Below are 20,670 nucleotides of genomic sequence, written 5' to 3'. Positions count from 1 at the left end.
TGGCACAGGCCTTCAATAAAGGCTGGCTCTTTTTACAATATTTAAAAATTTTGAGGTATCAGATCTGGAATCTGTTACCTTCCCAAGTTATTATCTAAGACGAATTTTCCTTCTCTCACAGCTGGTTCTATTGACTCCAAATTCCATGTGAATGTTGCATAGTAAGCTCCCTCCACCTACCCCATTACAGGGCCCAATTTGCCCCCCAGTAATTGGTCCACAAGGTGTGGCACTACTTTGGGGCCACAGGACCTGTTTGAGTAGGGGGGATGTGGAAGGGGGGCCTCAACCTTAGAATCTTGAAGTATTTTAAAGGCCATGGAAGATTCTATGCAGGAGAGTGACATGGTCAGATGTGTGCTTAGAAAGACCCCAGAGGTCAGGGTTGGGATAGAGGAATCCCAGGGGACTGGGAACTCAGAGGAGGTGCCTGACGGTGGCGTGTTGGGGAAGGCCTCCCGCAGGAGGTGAAGTCTGAATGGTGAGAATATAACCAGTAGAGGGCAAAGCTGTGCAATGGAACCTGGGATGCCCTGCACAATTTGACCATGGCCCTCGGTTGAATTCTTCATAAAGTCACTAAGCACTTGCTGTATGCCTGACTGCTGGGCTATGCTTTATTCAGTCTTGAAGAAAAAAACATAAATCGGACCTGTGTTTTCCCTATAATTAGCCGCTAAGTATGAAAATTCTTAATCCGGGGGGAGAGCTTTGCTTAGCACCTGGCACAGAGCGACTGCGCTGGAACATCTGCTCCTAACTGGCTTTCCCTGCCGTGGTCCTGGACTATTAAGGGATTTCTGGAGGGCTCTGGGGGGTCTCCCCCGCCCCACCGACCCTACCCCATTCATCTTGGAGTGAGGGAGCGGGCCCTTGATATGTGAAGATGGAATTTCCTGCCCATTTGCTCCTCACACCTTCCGGAGGCCAAACGGGAGGCCCAGCTGCAGCCCGCAGGGGGCGGGGCCGGCCGCCCGGCAGATGGCGGCATTTGCATACAGCTGGGAGTCCCCTCCGCGGCCCGGCTCCGCGCCCGGGCGTCTGCTGCACCCATGACGCGGGTTGGGAGGGCGGCTTTGTCTTGGGGAGGGGAAAACACGTCCACGTCCACAAAGAACTCCGAATCTTCATCAAATCCACGTGCGGCTATACCCATGGACCTCCCACACTCGGTCTTCACACACACACCTTCATTCACAGCCTTGCACAGACCTTCCCCCACCCCTTCCCCACGGCCACCTAGAGGCACCTGCACAGACCACAGGTTCACATGGACTACACCCAGTGGTCCAGGATCTCACATATGCTTTTACACATGCAAGTCACACAATCATGAAGTCACATACACCTCCATTCTCTTCTTAGGTACAGCACGTGCTGGCGTGCGTGTGTACACACACACACACACACTGAATCTTAGAATTATTTACAGCCTCACAAACAGGCTTAGCCACATACAATTTGAGACACACGTGCAGCCACATAATCTCACCTAGCTACACTATCACAAAGGCACGAACACCCTCCAGTAGCTCTTGCTCACACCAAACGCTCATATAATCATCATATACAGCCCCCTAACCCTACCCCATCCTTAGCCACACACAGTCGTGCCCACAACCACACACAAGATTGTACACACTCACTGCATTGCCTGTGCCCAAGACACAAACTTACAGCTGCTCCAGCATGCTCCCCTTCCCCGCGACCTCCTCCCCTAGGGTCCCCTGGAGCCCCAGGGCTGCTTGAAGGGGCGGAGCCGTCCCCTCAGATATAAGTCTCGGAGCCAGCCGCTGCGGCTCCTCAGACCTCCGAAAGGCCATGGTCGGCCCGTGGATGCCCCAACTCCTGTCCTGGACGGTGATCCTGGCGCTCTTTTTCCTTCCCCAGGTCAGAGCGGACTGGAAAGGGGAGGATGGGAGGGGGTGAGAGCCGGAGGCCCTGGGAAGGGGGCGCGGGCGGACCGGACGCCTGGGTACCCTAGGCCGTCACCCTGTGCCCCTTGCGCTCCAGGCACGGCCGGCCGGCTTCTTCGAGCTTCAGATCCAGTCTTTCCGGCCAGAACCAGGCCCGGGGGCCTCCAGGTCCCCCTGCAGCCCCCGGGGCCGCTGCCGCCTCTTCTTCAGAGTCTGCCTGAAGCCAGGGGTCTCCGAGGAGGCCGTGGAGTCCCCGTGCGCCCTGGGCGCGGCGCTGAGCGCTCGTGGGCCTGTCTACACTGAGCAGTCCCGGGCTCCCGCGCCTGACCTGCCGCTGCCCGGTGGCCTCATGCGCGTGCCCTTCCGGGACGCCTGGCCGGTGAGACACGCCCCGGGGAACCCCCGTGCCGGGGTCCTTATGCAAACCTTGACCCCTTTCTGTCCTGCATCTTCCAAGGCCCCAACCCTGTCTCCCTCCCATTCCAAATTCCCAGTAACTCTACCACCTGGACATTCCCTTTCTCAGACCCAAAAACCCTACCCACTGGAGACCCCAGCTTTCCTGACTCCAACTTGCCCTCTAGGTATCCAAAATATTATGATCCCAGCCCTGTATGCTTGGGACCCCAAATACCTGGAACCCCCCAACTCACCCTCTGGAAATCATAAATTCATAGAGCCCTGCCTCTGTCCCTTGGGCATCCCTAAATACTGGGATTCCTGTCTTTATCTCCAATTCTCCTTGCACCTAAGGAACCTCTCACAGCCTGTCTTGGAAACCCCCCAATCTCCTCTCAACTTATCCCTTCTCATATCCTCCAATTGGGGCCTGTATTCATGACTCTTTCACTTCCAAAATCCTCCCTCCCATCCCACAGCCCCAAAAGCACAGAGGAGAACAAACCTGTATTTGAATTCTAGACCCTTGTCCTTTTGGGCAAGTGACTTTTCCTTTTCTAGCTCATCAGTGTACCTCACAAGGGTCCCTTTTGAGGGATTCAACCAGGTCATCTTGAGTATAGTCCTTATCACTTATCAAACGCTCAATAAAGAAAGCCAAAACTGTCATTCCTTCCCCTCTGGAAACTGTCCCTTGTCTGCCTGGTGCCTGGAATGGTCATCACTCCTAAACCCTGGCCTTCATCGAGTACTCGCCCTGACCACTGTTTTTCATTCTTTCCCCTCGCCCTTCCAGGGCACCTTCTCTCTCATCATTGAAACCTGGAGAGAGGAATTAGGAGAGCAGATTGGAGGTGAGTGTCTTCAGTCTTGGGACTGCTGTGTAGACTGTGGGAGTTGGGGCCCAACATGAGGCCCAGGAGAGTGCCATGGGCTGTCTGTAGGGTGGGGCGTTCACAGGATTGCTGGACCCATGATGCCGTCACAGTTCCTAGAGGGTGCTGCTGGGTATTGGCTTCAGGACTCTTGGCATGTCGATACAGAAATGTCCTGGTACTGGATGTAGGGGTCTGTGGACTCAATACCAGGTAAAGCAGAGAAAGTACTTACTGTCTTGGAATTGAAGCCACCAGAGCAGGATCGAGCATCTCACAGTGACAGTCTTGCTCTGTCACCATCTGATTTTGAGAACTGAGTGTACATTACTTTTGGTTCCTGTGCACGAAACACTGTGTCCATATAGAGGTCCCAGGGAGCATGGGATGTTGCAGTTTTATCAGAGACTATTGAGCAAAGGTTTCAGGGAGGGATATAGGGTGATCTTATCCTTAATTGAGGGTACGTTGGTGTCACATAAGGCCCACGTGGGGTATCTGTCATCATTTTGATACAGAAAACTGTGACACAATATTGGGGTGTGATAGTCTTGCTGGGAAGAAACTGCCACTCTCCCGGTATTTCCAAGGCCTCAAGCATTGAGGGTAATTTAGGATTTAGTAATTGGGCTCTCTGTCACCACTGTGATATAGGAAGATCCCGAGGCACACTTTGGGGGTATTATGACCGCACTCCAAAAGGCCCGCTATTGTCCCTTGGCCATATAGAAATATCAAATGTCACAGAGTATTAGAGGTCTCAGTACTAACATACAAAGACTGTGGATCAAAACATTGGGGTATTTTGGCTTCTGCGGAAGAACTGTGATCATCGTGATGGTCCCTGGGTACTCGATAGGATCGCGACATCAAAGGTCCCAGGGAGCATTAGCGAGTTCACCGCCCTCCTGAGGGGTAACTGCCATTCTCGGGGCTGAAAATGGGCGTTTTGGCCTCGCTCAGAGGGACCAGGAAGAGCGCGAGCGGGCGCGAGACTGAGCGCGGCCGCGACCCGACCCGGCGCGTTCCGGCCTCGCTCCCTTCTCCCCGCAGGGCCGGCCTGGAGCCTGCTGGCGCGCGTGGCCGGCCGGCGCCGCCTGGCGGCCGGGGGCCCGTGGGCTCGCGACGTGCAGCGCGCAGGCGCCTGGGAGCTGCGCTTCTCCTACCGAGCGCGCTGCGAGCCGCCCGCCGCTGGGGCCGCGTGCGCGCGCCTCTGCCGCTCGCGCAGCGCCCCCTCGCGGTGCGGCCCGGGACTGCGCCCCTGCGGGCCTGGCGAGGACGAGTGCGAGGCGCCGCGTGAGTATCTGCGCTCTGCCTGCACCTCATCTCCGGCCCTTCTTTAGCTCCACTCACCGCCCTCGGGTCCCTTTTGCAACCCGGTTGCCCTCTTTAGGGAACTGGGGAACCCTGCCAGTTACCCCAGAATCCCAGTCCAGGAAACTAGGGAATGCCATTGCCTGCTGCCCATTGTACCCCAGGTCCCACTCTAGTTTCACCCACGGGCCTTAGCTCCCTCCCATGACCCAGCTGCCCGCTTCAGGAAGGCCGAGGACCTTAGACTTCTCTCCAGCCCCGCCTGGGCACTCCAGCCCGCCTCCCTCTTCCTAGCACTCTTGCTGCCCCAGATAGAAACCCCATGCCCATTTCCTATGCTGGTCTCCCCCCTTCCTCCCCTAACCCATACCCCACGCCTTTCCAGATGCTATGGCCACCAGAGCTCTTCTCATTCTGGGGCCCTCCCTGCCCCCACCCAGTAGCTTTGGAAACTCCTCGGAGCGGCCCCCACCAAAGGATCCCTCATCCTCTCTCTGCAAATGTAGGCCAGACCCCATTGCTTTCTAAAGTTTGGGATTCCCGGCCTCCATCCTGGAAATCCTCAGACCACTCCCCAAATTTCTGAGCCCCACCAAAGCTCCTAGGGCTCCAAGGCTAATCCGTATCTTCCCAGCCCTGCCCTAATAATCCAAGGCCCCCCATTTCTACTAAAAGGCCAGGGTCCCTCCCCAACCCCCAGCTGCCCCTCCCTCACCCTCCAGTCTCCAAGCTCAGACCTGTGCGCTCCCACTCCAGTCTTCCTCCGTGGGCACACTCTGGAGCCCAGTGGCCTGGGTTCAACTCCTCACCCCTTTACTTTCTCGCTGGGCAAGTCATCCCACCTCTCGGCCTCAGTTTCCCTGTCCGTTACCTGGGGGTTGCAATACCATCTAGCCCAGAAGGTTGTGTGTCACAAGGACAAAAAGGTGATACACAGAAAGTGCTTAGAAACAGCTCCGATTTCTGTCCTCCTAACTCGGCCCTCATCGATATTCCTCTCCCTCTGCCTCTCTGTCCCCCATAGCGGCCTGTCGAGCCGGCTGTAGCCCAGAGCACGGCTTCTGTGAGCGGCCTGGTGAATGCCGATGCCTGGAAGGCTGGACTGGGCCCCTCTGCACAGTCCCCGTCTCCACCAGCACCTGTCTCAGCTCTAGGGGCCCATCCTCTGCTGTCACTGGATGCCTCATACCTGGTCCTGGGCCCTGTGATGGGAATCCGTGTGCCAACGGGGGCAGCTGTAGTGTTAGTATCACCCCCTTCTACCTCTTCCTGCTCAGGATTTGACCCTGGGAGTCCCCCCCACCGCCTGCCTGGAGCTCCATGAGACAACAGCTTGGGGAGGGCTGGGGTAGCTATCAGGGGAGGGCTTCCCAGAGGTGTCCAGTCTGCATCTAGGATGAGGTGCTAGGAATGGGATTGGGGCAAGTAGGCCCAATGGGTGGCACCTAAGGGTGTGGTGTGGGAATGATGAGTCCTGTGGGGCCACAAACTGTCTCTCCAGTGAGATAGAGAACAACTCTGGACTCAGAGTAGGGAGTGGTGGGGCCAGGTGGTATGGGGATTTGGGATGGAGACGTATCAGAGAGAGCATCCTGGAGATGGGCCCAGGTCTAGGGTTTCTGAAGTCCAATTTGACTGAGGGGAAATACTGGAGAGGGTGGACCAGGTAAATGGCCTGGGGTAAGCAAAGGTGTGGCTGTGGGAGTGAGCCTGGTGTGTACTGGGATCATGTAGAGCCCAGAGTGGGCCCCCTTGACACTGCCAGCATGGAACAGGGAGACACACTCAGGGTTCAAGTTAGGGGGAGGGCCTGCGAAGGGGAGATCCAGGGAAGGCTCCATGGAGGAGAGGGGCTCAGAGCTAGGAGCTCAAAGTAAGACTGGCTATACAGACAGAATTGGGGATGGCAGACTAGGCAGGCAGCATTTGGTAGGCAAAGAAGCAGTGGTAGGAATGGGCTCTCTCTGGGCCTCCAGAGCCCCCTCCCTGTGGAAGAAACATGGAGTGGAAGGAGGGGTTGTCTTGGGAGGGCTTTCCAGGTGAGGCCTCGCAGGCTGGGAGGTGGGACCTGACAAGGAACAGCCCCATCCATGGTCAAGACTAAGGGTGGGGGTGGGATTTTGCTCCAAGGAGACATCAATCTGAAGTCCTCTTGCCCCTGCCCAGGAGACATCCGGGTCCTTCGAATGCACCTGTCCCCGTGGGTTTTACGGGTTGCGTTGTGAGGTGAGCGGAGTGACGTGTGCGGATGGACCCTGTTTCAATGGCGGCTTGTGTGTGGGAGGTGCAGACCCCGACTCTGCCTACATCTGCCACTGTCCGCCTGGTTTCCAAGGCTCCAACTGTGAGAAGAGGGTGGACCGGTGCAACCTGCAGCCATGCCAGAATGGTGAGGTGGGGAGACCCGAACGTCAGGGAAGGGTGGGGACCTGGGTCCCTGCATGGTCAGTGGGCAAGAGCAGGGTTTGGTTCAGACAGTCCCAGGTGGCAACCCTGGCTTTGCCTTCTTTAGGCCCGTGGCCTGGAGAAGTGCCCCTCTTCCGAGCCTCAGTTTTTACTTTTGTCAAATGGGTGAGGGGATATTTCTATCTCATAAATATTTACTGAGCATCTGCAGTGTGCTAGACTTTGTTCTAGGCACTGGGGATACAGCAGGGAATGAAACCAAAACCCCTGCCCTCATAGAGCTGATGGGGCATACAGACAATAAACAAGATAAGTAAATTATGTGGGAAGTTAGATGGTGATAAAAACCAAGAAGAAAAATAAAGCCAGAAAGGGGATGGGGAGTATGTATGGGGGGAGGGGGAGATAGGTGGACATTTTAGCTAGAATGGTTAGGGGAGACCTTGCTGAAGGTAGTGAGGGAGGGAGCAATGTGGGGATCTGGGGAAAGATTATGTTCTAGGCAGAGGGAACAGAAAGTGTAAAGACCCTGAGCAGGAATGTGCCTGATGTGTTGAGGATCACAGGGAAGCCCCTGTGGCTAGAGCAGTGAGCAAGGGGAGAGTGGTGAGAGATGAGGTCAGGGAGGTGACCAGGACAGATCCTGTGGAATTTCATGGGCTACAAAGGATGATTCTGGTTTTACCCAGAAAAAGATGGAGCCACAGGAGGTGTCTGAGCAGTGGAGAGACCTGATTTGAACTAAGTGTTGAAAGTTTAAATATGAATGTAAAGGGCTTGGTGCATTCTTATTATAACTAATTCTCATCAAAACACTGAGTATTCATTCTGGGCTGAGTGGTACAAGGGACACAGCAGTGACTAGGACAGCTGTGGGTCCTGCCTCCATGGGCGTACTAGCCCAAAGGGGAAGACAGAGTCATCCTCAGCTAGAGCCGAGAGTGGTCAGGGTTGTGCAGGGCTGGGATGAGAGAAAGAGTCCCGGGGGGCTTCCTGGAGGAGGAGACAACAGCTGAGACCTGCCGGTTGAGCTTGGGAGGCGAAAGGTGAAAAGAATGGGAGAAAAGAAAGGAGAAGGGGTAAGGCACGGACAAAGGTTGGCCCTTGCGTTAGATGGAGACAGACAGGAAACCAGAGAAAAGGCGAGGGCGCTTACAGAGCTGGGCGGCTAACGCGGGCGGGCCTGGGGGGGGACCCTCCCCCGGGCCGCGCCCCTGATGCCCCTCCCCCACAGGCGGGCTCTGCCTGGACCTAGGCCACGCCCTCCGCTGCAGCTGCCGCGCCGGCTTCGCCGGGCCACGCTGCGAGCACGACTTGGACGACTGCGCCGGCCGCGCCTGCGCCAACGGCGGCACGTGCCTGGAGGGCGGTGGCGCGCGCCGCTGCTCCTGCGCGCTCGGCTTCGGCGGCCGCGACTGCCGGGAGCGCGCCGATCCCTGCGCCGCGCGGCCCTGCGCCCACGGCGGCCGCTGCTACGCCCACTTCTCCGGCCTGGTCTGCGCCTGCGCGCCCGGCTACATGGGCGCGCGCTGCGAGTTTCCGGTCCACTCTGACGGCGCGGACGACGACAGCTCAGGCGCATTGCCCGCGGCCCCGCCGGGCCTAAGGCAGGGTGACCCGCAGCGCTTTCTTTTGCCACCGGCGTTGGGGCTGCTGGTGGCCGCGGGTTTGGCCGGCGCTGCGCTCTTGCTGGTCCATGTGCGACGCTGTGGCCCCGGCCCAGATACTGGGTCTCGCTTGCTGGCGGGGACCCCGGAGCCATCCGTCCTTGCGCTCCCCGATGCACTCAACAACATGAGGACGCAGGAGGGCTCCGGGGATCGCCGGAGGTGAGGGGCGGGGCCACAGAGGTATGCCTTGTTCCTCTGGGCTGCTGGCGTCCAGCTGTCAATCTTTGTGCAGTTGGCCTGATTCCTTGATGGGCTTCCTGATACCCTTTCCTGTTATCTCTGCTCCAGCTCCCCCCCCCCCTTTTTTTTAATTAAGAACTCCACTTTAAAAAAAAATTGGTCAGTGTTGGTAGAATGTTACAAAAGGGCCTGTGGATTGTGAGGGGAGGGGTCTGCCAGCCCTCTTCTGATTGGTCATTTCACAATTCTCCTAGTTGGCTTTGGGTTCCCCTCGGTAGTGGGTGAGGAAAACAAGATCTGAGAATTTAAAGAGCCTTGGTTTTAATTTTTTTTCTCGCAGCCCGTCAGTAGATTGGAATCGCCCTGAAGATGGAGACTCTCCCGAGATTTCCGTCATATCTGCTCCTTCGGTCTATGTTCGGGAGGTAGCTACCCCCTCTGCAAACATTGCCCACGCTGGGTGGAGGCAGCCCCTGCTTTGCCGGTAGCCTTCCTTTACCTTATCTGTAAAATGAGGAGTCGTCTTTGGAAGGTCCTTAACCCACTTTTCAGTTCTGACTCAATATAATTCTTTCTGTAGCCCTCTTGCTGCCCTTTTGAAATGCTTGCTACCTTCCCTTCCGGAGACCTGTTGGCTTCGAGGTTACAGTGGGGAGGTTCAGGCAGACCTTCCCCACTGATTTCCCCTCAGTAGGGAGAGGGAGAGGGAGAGGAGGGGAGGGGCAGCCCTTTCTAATGCCTCCTACACATTTTGTTTCTAGGCCTAACCTGCTCCTCCTCCTTCTCCATCAGCACCTGGAGACAGAGCTTGGATATTTTTGTATTTACTTGATGGTGCCCAACCAATTTCTGCCTCAGACGAAACCTGGAAGGGATGGCTGGAGAATTTTACTGTTGGAAGTACATAATGGTTATTTATATCTTTTTTTTTCTTTCCATCTCCCCAGAGACATCTATAAAGACTCTTATTTTGATCAGCTTTGGCTCATCAGGCTGTGTGCTTTGTATCTGGTGTTAGGACTGCTCCATGTTGTTTTCGCTCTGGGGCTGAAGCTAAGAGCAGCCTCTATCTGGCACATTTCTGGGCACTATGGGAAAGGGAATAGTGAACCATGTGCTGAGGCTCCTAACACTTCTGTTCACATTTTATTGGCTGAAGTAAGTCACATGGCTAAGCCTGGTATCCATGGGGCAGTAAGTAAATCCTCTGTGAGGGTGGGACAGTGAATATTTTGAATGGAATAGAGTCTGCCACAGATATATACCCAGGAGAGAGATTGCCTGGTTATAGGGCACAGCTGCCAATTTCACCAAGTATTGACAGATTGCTTCCTCAGTCCAGCTCCCACCATGATGTACAACAATTCCTGGGGAGACTGCCTTTTCTCTGTGTACACCTTTGTTCTATTTTAAAAGTTTTCCCATGTATATGCATTATTGTTTTGGAAAACTTCAGGAAGGGTTCCCATGACATCACCAGGTAACAACTTTTTCCAGTAGCAGACTGATTCCATCTGTTGTCCCTAAGGGAGGTACACTAAGATCTGCTCAGATTTAAAACTTTGGATATTGGCAATTTGATATAGCTCAACTGAATACTAATTTACAGGAAATTCAGGGGATACAAGAACATGTTATATAACATTGCAGGGATGAGCAAAATCCAGACTATGGGATTCTATAGGATACATGGTTGGCTTCTGCAAGAAGTAATTAGCACTCCACTTCCTCCTGTGGGTGAAGAGAGCCTGTGGCTGTGCTGTGCTGAACTAGGAGGGGCTCACAAATGATTGTAGTAAGCTCAGGAGTGGGCTGGGGCTGGCTGCACTGCTCTGCTCTGCTCCATGGGGCCTCTCGTCCTCCAGCAGACTGGCCCTGGCTTCTTCCCTTGGCTGAGGCAGGGGTACTAGAGAGAGTGGGTGCCACTGAACATGTTGCTCCCCCCCATCCTATTGGCTAAAGCATCACAAGGCCAGTCCAGGTTCTGGGAGTGGGGAAACCTTCTTTTTTAAAATGTTTTTATTGATTTTAGAGAGAGAGAGGAAGGGAGAGAGATCAGCCAAGAGGTCTGCTTATTCCTTTAATTCAGTCAACAGATACTACAGATTAAATACCTAGACATTCAGGTTCTACTGTATTGAATTTCTGTATCATGAGGAATGACTATCATTAAAGAACAAATGGACATTGAAACAGAAGCCTATTATAAAATACTATTTAAATTGAGATTAAAACCAGCCATCACCACCAGCCCATGATTCCTTCTCAGACCACTCTCAAAGTTCAGAGGCAAGGAATCTTTGCTGCCTTGGACAGCCCGCTGAGACCAGAACTCAATTTCAAAGCAAAGCTGGAAGACGTGCCTTCCCATCTTGGATGGGAAGAACCCATCATATTTTTTTGATCAATGTCTGCATACAAACTGAAGGCAAGCAGTTGAGTCCCATGGATTCCTCCGTTGATATACTTTCTGGTCTACAGGATGCCTCACCTTTGGCGGAGTCTTGGCACCATCCCACATCCATTAATCATCACAGCAACAGAGCTGGCTGGATTATCAAATAGGAATGACCGAAGTTCTCTGATTCACCATCATAAGGGAATGGTCCCCTACCCAAGTCAGCAGGCTCTGCTCTATGGCTTTGCCCCGCAGGCTACTACAGGTTTAATCTAAAGTAGAGTAGCAGTTTCTGGTGCGAGGAGGACCATCCTAGAGAATCAGCCCACAGGGAAGGAAAAGTTATTCTGGTCCAAATCGCTCACTTTACATGTGAAAGGAAGAAGAGCCCCAGAGGACTAAGGTAGAAGGCATTCCACACGAAGGGGCAGCTTTTAATTTTTTTTCTCTTTTGACCAAGCTTTAAATCTTTCAGGCCAAAACGTATTGTATTTAGCACAATGGCAATAGTACATAAAGTAACCTAAATGATTACTAAAAGGAAAAAAGGTAAAATAAAAAGCCTACAAATGCACAGAAGTCAGACTGCCTGGGTTCAGATCTTGGTTATACCACTTATTCAAGCAAGTCGGTTCACCTCTCTGTGTCTTAATGTCCTTCCTGGTAAAATGAGAATAACAGAATCTGCTTCAGAGTTGTATTAATCAGTGCAAAGGATTTTTTAAACAGAAGTTGGCAAATAAAATAGGTGCTCAGTAAATGTTAGTTTTCAATATTATCTAGAAGAGGAAAGCCCATTTCACAGAGGGGCAAACTGAAGTCAAGATGGGTAGAGACTTGCTTAGCATCACACAGAAAATTGAGTGTCTTCCATAACCTTCCTTGGATCCAGCTGCAAGATTTAACACAGGAAGGGCTCAGGGATTGGGAAGCACAGTGTATCAAGACTCTTCCGTTTGAAACCCTGCCATGAATCTGAATAAGGTCTGTACCTGACCTCATAATATGGGACCAATGTCAACATCCTGGTTTTACATCCTGTAGTTATGTAAGATGTTATGTATATACGAAAGTTACGCAGGAAGCCTCTGCGCTATTTTTTCCACTTCTTATAAGTGTTAAGCTAAACTAGTTTAAAATAAAAAGACAAATACTTATTGGGCACCTACTGTGCCATGTCTTGTTCTAGGAGCTGAGGATTAAGCAGAGAACAAGACAAAACCCCACCCTGGAGGAGCTCACAGTGTAATTGAGTTCTTCCTCTGCTCTGGGACTCTTGAGTCCCATAGCTTCCCTTTGAATCCTGGCTCTGCCACTTCCTAGCTGTGGGCGTGTGTGTAGCACTTAGCACTATATAAATGTAAAATCTGTTGTTATTTTCTACAGGTTTCTGTTGCCCCCCTTCTAGGGAGCTCTGATTGCCCCAGACTAGTTCTAGTATCTCTTCTGGTATCCCACAGGTCCCTGTGCTTCCCTCACCATGTCTTTGACTCTTCTCTGCTGTGCCTACCCCTCTTCAGTGCTGACCACACTGGGCTGTCATTGTTTAGTGATGGGTATGTCTCCCGAACTGGACAGGGAGCCTGATCACTGGGACAGGGCTGTTCTAATCACTGCTTTGTCCCCAGAATCACCCAACAGGGGACAGAGCACACGGCAGGAACTCAATATACATATACTGAACACATGTATATTAACGGCAATGGGGGCAACACCGGGGCAATCGCGTGTTCCTTGCCGTGGTGGTAGTTGGGGGACTAAGGGGATGGGAATTATTAGGCGAAATCTAGAGGTCCCGCCTCATCCCTGGTCCTGAGCAATAGAAACTGCGTGGCGAGTGGAACGCCGTGTAACAGTGCCCCTTGTGGCCGCGTCCCATTTTAGAACCCTCGTGCGGGTGAGGCTTTCTTCGCCCACCGAGGGAGGGCGGGCAGGATCCCACCCGGGTTTCCCCGGGGCCCCCGGGGTCCCTATGAACAACCAGGCGCGGGCGTCTGCCCCATTCCCCGCCCGGACCTCCGCCTTCGCCCGGGCTTCGACTCTGGTCAGGCCCTCCATCCCGGTCCGGACTGCTATGCCAGTCCCGGCCTCGGCCCCGGTCCCGGCTTCGGCCCCGGTCCCGACATCGACTCCGGTCCCTGACTCAGCCCCGGCCCAGCCCTCGAATCCGGTCCCGGTTCCGAACTCAGCTCCTTTCCTTGCCTCGGCCTCGGTCCGGACCTCAACTCGGGTCCCAGCCTCGGCCCCGGTCCGGTTGCCGACTCCAGTCCCTACCTCGGCTCCTTTCCTTGCCTCAGCCCCGGTCCGGACCTCGACTCGGGTCCCAGCCTCGGCCCCGGTCCGGTTGCCGACTCCGGTCCCAGCCTCGGCTCCTTTCCTTGCCTCGGCCCCAGTTCGGACCTCGACTCCACTCCCGGCCTCGGCTCCGGTTCTAGCCTCGGCCCCGGTCCGGACCTCAACTCCAGTTCCGGCCTCGGCCCCCGTCCGGTTCCCGACTCCAGTTCCGGCCTCGGCCCGGGTCCGGACCTCAACTCCAGTTCCGGCCTCGGTCCCCGTCCGGTTCCCGACTCCAGTTCCGGCCTCGGCCCCCGTCCGGTTCCCGGCTCCAGTTCCGGCCTCAACTCCAGTTCCGGCCTCGGCCTCCGCCCGGTTCTCGACTCCAGTTCCGGCCTCAACTCCAGTTCCGGCCTCGGCCCCCGTCCGGTTCTCTACTCCAGTCCCGGCTTCGGCTCCGGTCCGGACCTCAACTCCAGTTCCGGCCTCGGCCCCCGTCCGGTTCCCGACTCCAGTCCCGGCGTCGACTGCGGTCCGAACCCCGACTCCGGTCCGAACGCCGACCCCGATCCGGACCTTGCTTCCAGGCCCGGCCGTGACCCCAGTCCAGACCCCGACACCAGTCCGGGCCCCGAATCCGGTGCTGACCTCAGCCCCACCCCCGTCGGTCCTGGCCGCGGTCCCTGACGTGGAGTCCTCCTCGAGCTCGGCGCTACCTCTGGATCCGGCCTCAGAACCTGCTCCAGAGCTCGCTTTGCTGCTCGATAAGGATCCTGCGCCGACGCGTGGTGGGGAGCACGGCCCATCAGTCACCAGTGGACCCGGGCCCACCGAAGAGCCCCTCCCTGCGCTCACTCCGTTTGCCACTGATTTACTGGAGCTCACACTTGAGTCCACCCCGACGGCAGATCCAGCGGCCACCAACTTGACAGATTCCACGGCTGGGCCCATCCTGGGGGCCTCCCCGTTGGCCACCTTTTTACCTCCTGCTGCCAACACAGTGGCGTCCAGCAGCGAGTACTTTCAAGTGGACAAAAAAATCGTGATTCGAGTGATCTATTGGTGAGGGGCTGCCCCCACCCACACTTGCTTTCCTCCCCATGGGGAAAGGGTGGGAAGGGTAAGTGCTGGGGCTTTGGGGATTTGAAGGTAGGGTGAGAGGAGGGAGTCCCAATTCCCAGGTGGGAAACTTGACGCCTCCTATCATCTCTTTGGGGCTAGAGAGCACTAGGTTCAAATTCCTGCTCTGCCCTCAGAGGTGAATCCTGGCTCCAAGCTTCACACATTGGCTCAAATCCCTCCCTCCCTCCCTCCCTGCCCACCATGGGCCAGGCCTGAGCTGGGGATGGAGTGCTGAGCATAGCCACCTGCTTTCTTCCCCAGGGAGGCTGGAGAAGGCAGACCCAAAGATAGAGTGCCCTGAGGGAGGACAAGGGGTGGAGAACTTCAGATTGTGTGGTTAGGGACCGCCTTTCTTGGGAGGTGGCACTTGAGATGCATCTTCTCGGTGATGAGAAGGAGGCTGCCAAGTGAAGAGCTGGGGGCCAGGGTGACCAAAGTAGCAAGGCATTGGGGGGGGGGGAAGGGAGCAGCAAGTGCAAAGCCAAAGGAGGCTGGCCCAGGTCTGGAGTGTCCCTTGTGTCAAGGACAACAGTAAATGCAATGACCTTCCTTGACCTTCCTGAGACCCAGGACTGGATACCTCCATGGGAGGTGTTTTATCTTCCCTTCAATCCCCATGCCTGTCTTCTGCTCTAGAAAGTTCTGCCCCTTTATGGCCCCCACTTTCTCTCTTTTCTGTCTCTGCCTGGGGCTGTCTCTCTCCCCAATTCGCTGTTTCTTCTTTTCCTGTGTTGTATATGTGTCTTTCTCTTTCTCCCGTTTCCTCATCTCCCTCTCTTTCTTTTTCTGCCCATTTCCTTCTTTCTATCTCTTTCTCTGATTCCATGGATTCATTATTTCATTCATTTAAAACTATTTACTAAGCACCTCCCATGTGCCAGACCCATCAGCTATACACAATGAATAAAACAGATTCTTGTCCTTGCAGTGCTGACATTTTGGTGTGGAATAAGTATAACACACAGTAAATTAGTATCTTAGAAGGCGATCAGTGCTGTGAACAACAGGCATCTTGCAGGGGGTCGTCACAGTTTTAACTGGGGGTGGTCAGGAAGGCATCACCGAGAAGGTGACATTAGCAAAGACCTGAAGGAGGGGAGAGAAAGAGCCGTGTAGATACCAGAGAAACTGCATTCTGCAGAGGGAACAGCTAGTGCAAAGGCTCTGAGCAAGGCACGCCTGGATGTTGGAAGGCAGGCTAGGGGGTCCCTGTGGCTGTAGCAGAGTGGGCCAGGGGGAGAGTGGGAGGAGATGGGTGAGAGAGGCATAGGAGCAGATCCTGTGGGGGCTTGTGGACCATGGGAGGGCTGTGGTTTTCTGCCCTGAAGGAGATGGCTCTATAGGAGAGTTCTGACTGGGGAAGGATGTGATCTGACTCAAGTGTTCACAGGGTCCCTCTGGGCTTGGGGGGGACACTGATGCGGTATCTTCTGTCTCTCTCTGCCTCCTCCTTTTGCCCTTGGCCTCCAGTGGCCTCTGAAGCTATAACCTCCGGGTGAGTAGTTTTTGGCTTTGGGCTTGGGGAGAGCGTGGGACGTGAAGTCTGGAAGGAGTTCCTATTTCCCATCCCTGAAAGACCTGTGACCCCGTGACCCTGTGACCGCGTGATTTCATCTCCTCCCTGCAGTACATTCTACTGAGAAAGAGTCTGGAGAAACAATTTCCAAATTGTCTACTCTTTGTGAGTGTGTTGGTGACTGGGGGAGTGGGCGTAGTCAGGGCTCTGAAAGCCCCAGGGGCTTGGAGAGGAGCAGTTAGCCTTCCCCCGCCCCCAAAATTCCCTCCACAGCCAACATTTGCTCCCCAGGAGGACAACATAGCCACACAGGCTACCGGGGAGTTTGAAGTGTTTGTGAATGGGAAACTGGTTCATTCGAAGAAGGTGATTCTGAGTAAGGGTCCCAGACAGGGCAGGAGGGTGGTGCTGGGGTCCTGGATTGTGGGAGACACATATGTCTGTGCTCTTTCCCCTCTGTTCAGAAAGGTGATGGCTTTGTGGATGAGGCCGGAATGCAGAAAATTGTGAACATTATCAGTGAGATCAGGAAAAGTGAGCAGGCACCTGGAGAGCTGGAGGTGAGCTGGGGGAGGTAAGGTGGGAGGGAGGGGTGGAGGCTGGGCTGTGGGTGAGTAGGTGAGCAAGGGGCAGGGCAAAAACACCCCAGCCCCAATCCTAGCTCAGCCAGTCCTCAATGTTATAATCAGGACAAGTCATCTACATCCTTCCTAAGCCTGTTTTTTCATCTGTAAAAATGGGGCTGTTGAGATGATTCTGTGAGATGCCTCATATAAGATAATAAATAATGCACAGCTCGGAGTAGCGCTCAGTGTATGTCAGTTATAAATTTATTTTCAAAAGATATATATGTCTGTGTGTATATTTTTTAACTTGTAAAGTTGAGCTATCCAATAATAGCATGTGGCTTTCCAATTTAAAATTAAGTTAATTAAGCCTGGCCGGCGTGGCTCAGTGGTTAAGCGTAGACCCATGAACCAGGAGGTCTTGGTTCGATTCCCGGTCAGGGCACATACCCGGGTTGCGGGCTCTGTCCCCAGTCTGGGACGTGCAGGAGGCAACCGATCAATGACTGTCTCATCACTGATGTTTCTGCCTCTCTCCCTCTCCCTTCCTTCCTCTCTCTGAAATCAATTTTTAAAAAATCAAGTTAATTAAAATTAAATACATTAAAACTCAGTTATGAGTCACACAAGCCACATTTCAAGTGCTCTATAGCCACATGTGGCTGTGGTATTAGCACAGGTGCACGACATGGAATGCAGCATTGCAGAAAGTTCTGTTGCTAACGTTGTTTGAAGGCATTGAGACACGTGCATAATTTATTTGCCACTGGTACTGAATTTTGAAGCCACATTTGCAAGCTGCTACTGATACTTAAAATTTTCTTTTATTACTTAAGCCGCTACTGATTTAATACTTCGTCTGTTGTATATCTATTTTTTTTTTTACATTTGTTTCCAACTTTCTGGAGGTGTAAGTGGTATATAAAGAACAGTGCATGTTTAAAGCCTACACATGGGTGAGTTTTGATGTATGAACGCTTCTGTGAAACCATCACCAAAGGGAAGATAATGAACATATCCACCCCCCCACCCCCCATTTCCTCAGACACTTTTGTAATTTCTCCCAGCCTCTCTCCCATCCCAGGACACCACCCATCTGCTTTCTGTCACCGTAAATTAGTTTGCATTTTCTCAAATTTTATACAAATGGCAGCTACAATTTTTAAAAACATTTTTGGTGGAAACTTTTAGACATACACCTTAGTTGAGAGATCAGTATAATAAACTCCATGTACCCATCCCCCAGGTCAACTATCACCAACTTTCTCTTGTCTCATTTCATCTCTTTTCCTCCCCACTTTTTAACTGTGGCACTGTAGTATTTGTCGCTCCACTCCATTCATTGGTTGGTTCTTGTATGCGCCCCGCCTGGGGACTGGGCCAGCAACCTTGGCAGGAGGATGCGCTAAGTAGCAGAGCTGCCTGGCTAGGGCTGCGCTGGAGTATTTCAAAGTATATTCCAGGGCTCCGGCTCCGGCGTGGCGACAGTGGATAAGTGGTGAGAAGGAAAATGAAGAAGGGAAGGGGCATGGGCGGTGCTGGAAGGGTTTGCAGCTCTAAATTGAGGGGTCAGGTAAGACCTCAGTGGGAAGGGGATATGTCAACACTTGAAAGAAGGGATCGAACCACTGTGGGTAGAAAATATTCCAGGCAGAGGGAGCAGCATGTGCAAAGGTCCTGAGATAGGATCGTGTCCAAAAAATAGCAAGGAGACACGAGTGAGCATCATAATCCGAGGAAAGCTTTAGAATGGTGCCTGACACACAGTGAGCCTGATAGAAACGATATTATTTTTATACAGTTGCTGTCATTGTTATTAAAAACATTTTTCTCTCTCTTCTTTCCCCATCTCAGGAGCCTCAGCATGATGACGAGAAGGGCTGAAATGTTGCCGTCAGGGTCAGGTCCTTTTTCGATGGTGGCTGGGGCTGGGGTGGGGTCTGGTGGGATGAAGGGGAAAATACAGTCTGGATCCCTGCCTCCCCGTGTTCTGTTCTTACTGTCTTTGGTCACCACACTCTGTTCTGAGGTCTGTGGAAGCCGCCTGCTGCGGTGCTCACAGCATCTCCAGTGGTTGGGGAGAGAAGGGCAGGGTGAACATAAGGCCAGACCTGTTGCTCCCCAGGTTTGCTGCAGAACTGCAGGACCCCAGGAACCCTTTACCCTCACTCTCCTTCCAGACACACCTGCCCTTTGTGGGTTCATGGACTCCTACCAAAATTCACAGCCTAGCCCTCCTGTATTCTTTACCAGGAAGCTTCCCAAGTCCACTTAGTGACCCTTCTCTTCCCTGACATCCTGTGAGCTTGGACCCCATTCTCTCTCCCTGGGCTGCGACAGGCCAGCTCTGCCACTGGCCACTGTGCTGTCTGCAGGCAGGAACCACTCCGATAAATGCTGGATAGAATTTGCCACAGAAATCTGTATGCAGAGGGCACTCTGTGGGCAAGGGCTGGTGTCAGGAAACTATGTGGGGAAGGAGACGCAGTGGAGGGTGAGTGCAGGAAGCCCCCCTGGGGCGTCTGGTTGGCATCTTCCCGTCTAGGCAAATCATCATCCCCACACTGGGAGGTGGCCATGGGGAAGCTCCAGGAGCTTCTAGGGACTCATGAATTCCCATTTTTTCCCAATGGCTAATGATTCATTGCTGTAAGCACTATGTTTAAACATCCCCCTGTGTTTCTCTGAGCAGGTGTGGCCCACCACTCCTGAGAGCTGGGCAGTACTCCCTGGTGTGTGTCCCCCTTGGTTACTCTCTCCAGGGGGGTGGACACCAGGCTGTCTCCAGCTCTGGCCACCACTGTAAATAATGCTGCAGTGGACATCCTCATGCACCTCCAGCCAGCCAAAGAAAGAAAAACAGCTTCAAGACAAAGGATCCATGGTGCGTTCTCCCTCTTGGGAGCACGCCCACACCTTTCCCTTCCCCCACGGACATGTATCTCCTAAACTCTAGGGGACTCCACGGGACTTGCAACCAGGGGAACAGTGGGCAGCGGCAGCTCCACCTGGGCTAACCCCCTGGACCTGTCTCCAAGGTCCCCTTTTCCCTGACTTTCTCTCTCCTGTTGCTTCTCCTACCTTAAGCCCTTCCTTTATTTCACCGTTCCCAGCTTTAATAAACATACTCTCAAAAAACGCTTGGACTCGTTTTATGAAATCTTTCCTACATGAAGTCAAGAGCCACACACGACCAGCGGGCCCTAGGCAGACCCACCCCGGGCCCAGACCCCCTGACGACTGGTAACAAGCGGGCAGTGTGAATCCTTGAACTTGTAGCCACTTGGTCAGAAGTGAGAGTGGCCTGGGGGACCCCTGAACTTGCAGCTAGTGCCTGGAGTGAGGGCAGTCTTGTGGGGGACTCTGTTCATAACCTGTGAAGTTTGGGCTAACTCGGGAGTTGGTGTCAGAAGTCACTGTACATGCCGGCATGCCTCTTAAATTGTTCAAGCAAGGGGAAATCTGAAAATGCTCTGAGAGGTAAGAAGAGGCCTTGGTTTTGCTCCTGAGATAAAGGGGAAGAGGAGAAGGGGGGGAGAAAGGGTTGAGGTACAGAGAAGGTGAAAGCTGACCAGATGGGAAGGCTGTGTCCTCCATGAGATCACCCCAGCCCTGTGACCCCCTCCAGTCTTGACCTTCACTCAAGTCTACCAAAGTGAGGGGTTTGTAGTGTGAGTGGGTTTTATGGGAAGGAACCTCCTTTTGAGCCCTGGACACTGGTTATTATTAATCTCCTGTGCAGCTTCTCAATCACACCAACTCTCACAAAGTCACACCAAGAAACACAGCCTCGCTCACCCAAAGTCACTTTGTCACACACACTGAGAACAATTTGTATGCAGTGGCGTGGTATAATGCAGAATATACATGGACTTTGTACCTAGCTCCTGGGACAGAGCTTCAAATACCGAGTTGTCCCAGGGATGGGAGTCTTTGTTATGCTACTGAAGGGACTCATAGTGGGCACCTAGATAGCTGCAGGATTGGGCTGGTCACCAGAAAGACCAGCCACAGGACTAGAAGGTTGGGACTTG

General features: G+C 53.6%; 2 protein-coding genes across 3 annotated transcripts; both read left to right on the top strand.

The window, feature by feature from the left end:
- The first annotated feature begins 1,818 nt into the window (after positions 1-1,818).
- DLL3 (delta like canonical Notch ligand 3) lies at positions 1,819-12,315 on the top strand. 2 transcript variants are annotated; one of them, XM_081118368.1, is made up of 9 exons: positions 1,819-1,890; positions 2,014-2,295; positions 3,112-3,169; positions 4,244-4,486; positions 5,529-5,746; positions 6,671-6,893; positions 8,145-8,739; positions 9,101-9,185; positions 9,522-12,315. In XM_081118368.1, the coding sequence occupies exons 1-9, from the start codon at positions 1,822-1,824 to the stop codon at positions 9,525-9,527; spliced, it is 1,779 nt and encodes a 592-aa protein (XP_080974494.1). In that variant the 5' UTR covers positions 1,819-1,821; the 3' UTR covers positions 9,528-12,315. The 2 variants fall into 2 exon arrangements, with proteins under 2 accessions (XP_080974494.1, XP_080974493.1); XM_081118367.1 differs by having other exon boundaries at positions 9,101-9,244.
- A 710-nt stretch (positions 12,316-13,025) lies between these two features.
- Positions 13,026-19,734, top strand: SELENOV (selenoprotein V). Its single transcript, XM_081119045.1, has 4 exons — positions 13,026-14,494; positions 16,241-16,436; positions 16,535-16,630; positions 18,491-19,734. The coding sequence occupies exons 1-4, from the start codon at positions 13,131-13,133 to the stop codon at positions 18,518-18,520; spliced, it is 1,686 nt and encodes a 561-aa protein (XP_080975171.1). The 5' UTR covers positions 13,026-13,130; the 3' UTR covers positions 18,521-19,734.
- Positions 19,735-20,670: the final 936 nt, after the last annotated feature.

Source organism: Miniopterus schreibersii, assembly GCF_964146895.1.
Source record: "Miniopterus schreibersii genome assembly, chromosome: 18".
NCBI classification, from domain to species: domain Eukaryota; kingdom Metazoa; phylum Chordata; class Mammalia; order Chiroptera; family Miniopteridae; genus Miniopterus; species Miniopterus schreibersii.
The sequence above is the reverse complement of the archived record's forward strand: the minus strand, read 5'-3'. Positions and strand labels throughout refer to the sequence as shown.